Source organism: Urocampus carinirostris, chromosome 3, assembly GCF_059441175.1.
Source record: "Urocampus carinirostris isolate Australia breed hairy pipefish chromosome 3, RoL_Ucar_1.0, whole genome shotgun sequence".
Classification (NCBI taxonomy): domain Eukaryota; kingdom Metazoa; phylum Chordata; class Actinopteri; order Syngnathiformes; family Syngnathidae; genus Urocampus; species Urocampus carinirostris.
In genome coordinates, this window is record NC_142351.1 from 45,710,716 (window position 1) to 45,714,075 (window position 3,360).

Here is a 3,360-nt window from a genome sequence, read left to right on the forward strand (position 1 = left end):
CATATTAGACTGTTTTCTACCATTGACTTCCCGTTTAAGGTTTAATTTTTATCCGGACTCTGTCTTGGCCACTCCAGAACCATTTTGTTTTGTTTTTTGAGCCATACAGAGGTGGATTTGCTTGTGTGTTTTGGATCGTTGTCCTGTTGCATGATTCAGGAGCACTTGAGTTTAAGGTTTAGAACTGATAGGACGTTCTTCTTCGGAATCTTCTAGTTAACTTCAGGATTCATTTTTTCCATCAATCACAGCAAGTTGCCCTAGAGCAGGGGTCACCAACCTTTTTGAAACTGAGAGCTACTTCACGGTTACTGAATCATACGAAGGGCTACCAGTTTGATACGCTCTTCTGAAATAACAAATTTGCTCAGTTTGCCTTTAGTTATACATTATTTATAATGATTAGTAATACTCACCTATGTAAAGACACTGATCATGTTAATGATTTCTAACAATGATTATCAAAAATGACAACAAGGTGGGAAACAGATATCAATATTCAACACTTTATCTCTATTAATCACAGTATTTGTTACATTTTCAGATGATCACTTACATCACTACATTTTAGCAAAAAATATCCCATTTGCACAAGCCACTGACATGCCCTGTTAACAAATCATGAACTATGTTGCAACATGTTTCAAAAAGTTAACAATTATGTAATGTTAAACAAAATCAACTTACATATTTTTAAATATGTAATACATTTTTTATTTCACATTTTGAACTAATGGCCAAGTCTGTGTTATGTTTAACAAAATTATAACTTTTAAATGTCATGAACACACTTTTAAATTGAACACAATTCTTCAATATTTTAATTCAACTTTGCCATGGCACTACCATGTTGTCACTGACTACATCTGGTATCCGTCCTTGGTTAGTGGGAAGACTGGCATTGCATGCTGTTCACCAGTGTGTTGTAATCTGGTGTGTAACTTGACACTGCAACTGTGAGTGAGTCTCTCAGATGTGCATCAGTGAGGCGTGTTCTGTGTTTGTTTTTGATGAAGTTCATGTCAGAAAATGCTGATTCACAGAGATAGGTTGAGCCAAACAGGCTGGCAACCTTCATGGCTGCTGTGCATACTCCACTGTACTTCTCTGTGTCAACAAGGCGCCAAAAGTTTGGTGCAGCCTGGTAGGCTTTGAGATGGAGATCATTTTGCAATGTTATAATTTCAATCTCCACCTGTCCAGCATCCAAGTTGAACGTTGCACTTAACTGCTCAGCAAAGCATGTTGTGTCCCCATTCATGAAAGGGTTGGAAATGAAGAACACACATGGTTCAAGCTGATGAAGGTCACAAAACCTATTCTCAAACTCTTGCCCAAGTCTGTTTATTACTTCAATGTACTTTTCTGCCACTTTTTCAAATGTCTCAGATGCAGAAGCATTGTCTTTCAGCACTGACTGCACAGAGGGAAAGTGCAGAACTTTTTTTCTCTGTAAATCTGCAGAGAATGCATTCATTTTGGCTTTAAATGCATTTAAAGCACTTATCATATCGACAACAGTCTTACCTTTGCCTTGCAGCTGGCAGTTCAGGAGGTTTAATTTCCCAGTAATGTCCACCAAAAATGCAAGGTCAAGTGTCCACTCTGTGTCCTCTAGCAGTGAGACATCTTTGCCTTTGGACTGCATGAACTCTTTGATTTCACGCAAAAGAGACAAAAAACGATGCAAAACTCGTCCTCTGCTGAGCCATCTGATTTCTGTGTGTAGCAGTAGGTCCCCATATTCTGCTGACATCTCCTCTAATAGTACCTTGAAAATCCTGTGCTGCTTTGCTTTGGAGCGGATGTTGTTTATGATTTTCACAACGGGAGTCATCACGTGCCCAAAGCCGATCACTTTCGCACACAACGCCTGCTGGTGAATGATGCAATGGTAATGCAGAAATTTGGGGAAGTCTGGGTCACGTTTACAGTGAGCGATGAAACCTGTCTGTCGGCCGACCATAGCAGGAGCCCCGTCTGTTGTCACCGCTACCAGCTTTTCCAATGGCACCTTTTTCTGCACGAAAAACTCCTTCACCGTGTTATAAATGTCAACTCCTCTCGTAGTTGTCTTTAAGGGCAGTAGTGTCAGGAGTTCTTCTTTTGTGGAGAAATCATTAAACACCATCCGGATAAAAACCAATAACTGCGCTGTACTGCTGCTGTCCACGGACTCATCGCACTGGAGGCTAAACCACTTGCACTTCGCCAGATCCTGCTCCAACTGATCGACCAAGTTACTGGACATAGCTGATACTCGTCTTGCCATCGTAGATGCCCCCAGTTGGACGTCGGAAAGAGTGGAGATTAGGTCGCTTCCATTTTTCTCGTCTTTAAATACAGTGTTAGCAATTAATAACATCGCTTCTTTGACAACTTCTCCATCTGTAAATGCCTTTTTTTTCTTGATCAGAAAATGTGTAGCTCTAAACGAGGCTTCGGTTGCTTTTTGTGAGTTTTTGGCCGGCCTCGTAAAAAAAGACTGTTGCTTACCCAGAGCGGTCTTTAGCTCACGGGCTTTTTCTGCCCGTAGGGCGCTTGCAGGTGGATATTTATCATGGTAGCTTTTGTGACACGTATTGAAATGTCTCTCCACATTGTGCCGTTTTGCTGTCGCCACGGTCGTCCCGCAAATCAGACACACGCAGGTTTCTTTTACAGTCGTAAAAAAGAACTCCTCTTCCCATTCACTGTGAAAGAGATACGTTTTCTTTCTTTTTTCTGCCATGTTTTTGGGGTACGAAAGTGCATACAGCGCCCGCTAGCTTACTCTCCACATCCCACAAGCTCTACTTTACTGCCCATAGGTAAATATTGTGCGCGTTAACCTTAAAGTATTTTTAAGATAGTATTTTTTAAATCTATATACATACAAGTGTGATTAAAAAAATAATAGCAACAGAACAAAATTAATTTTTAGACGCAGCTCTCTATGAGATGTGCTATTTTTGGAACAGGCCCGCGGGCGACTCATGTGGTCCTTGCGGGCGACCGGGTGCCCGCGGGCACCGTGTTGGTGACACCTGCCCTAGAGCATCACACTGCCACCCCCCTGCTTTACTGTTGGCATCATGTTCTTTTTGTCAAATGCTTTTCCATTTTTACGCCAGATGTGACAGGCTGCATACCTTCCAGTTTTTGACTCATCAGTCCACAGAATTTGTAAATGTCTTGAGGATAATCAAAATGCTTTTTTTGGAAAATGTGAAACAACTCTTGTTACAGTAGTGTTTTTGCCTAAGAACTCTCCCATGGATGCCATTTTTGGCCAGTGTTTTTCTTACAGTGGAGTCATGAACCTTAAATGACCTTAATTGGAGTGTCTAGGTCCTAGAGACTCGCTTTTATGTCATACTC

The 3,360-nt window shown here is 41.2% G+C and overlaps 1 protein-coding gene across 2 annotated transcripts; it reads right to left on the reverse strand.

Moving 5' to 3' along the window:
- Window positions 1–273: 273 nt before the first annotated feature.
- On the reverse strand, window positions 274–3,021 carry LOC148369836 (general transcription factor II-I repeat domain-containing protein 2A-like). Of its 2 annotated transcripts, none has more exons than XM_088332050.1 (2): window positions 2,497–3,021; window positions 274–2,334 (listed from the first exon to the last, which is right to left on the reverse strand). In XM_088332050.1, exons 1-2 carry the CDS (start codon window positions 2,729–2,731, stop codon window positions 884–886), a joined length of 1,686 nt encoding a protein of 561 aa, XP_088188176.1. In that variant the 5' UTR covers window positions 2,732–3,021; the 3' UTR covers window positions 274–883. The 2 variants fall into 2 exon arrangements, with proteins under 2 accessions (XP_088188176.1, XP_088188175.1); XM_088332049.1 differs by having other exon boundaries at window positions 274–1,458; window positions 1,528–3,021.
- Window positions 3,022–3,360: the final 339 nt, after the last annotated feature.

Coding starts and splice junctions, on each gene's coding strand:
- LOC148369836 (XM_088332049.1), bottom strand. CDS start 2,731: ATGGCAGAAAAAAGAAAGAAAACGTATCTCTTTCACAGTGAATGGGAA. Junction 1,459..1,527: donor CTGCCAGCTGCAAGGCAAAG/GTAAGACTGTTG, acceptor CATTCTCTGCAG/ATTTACAGAGAAAAAAAGTT.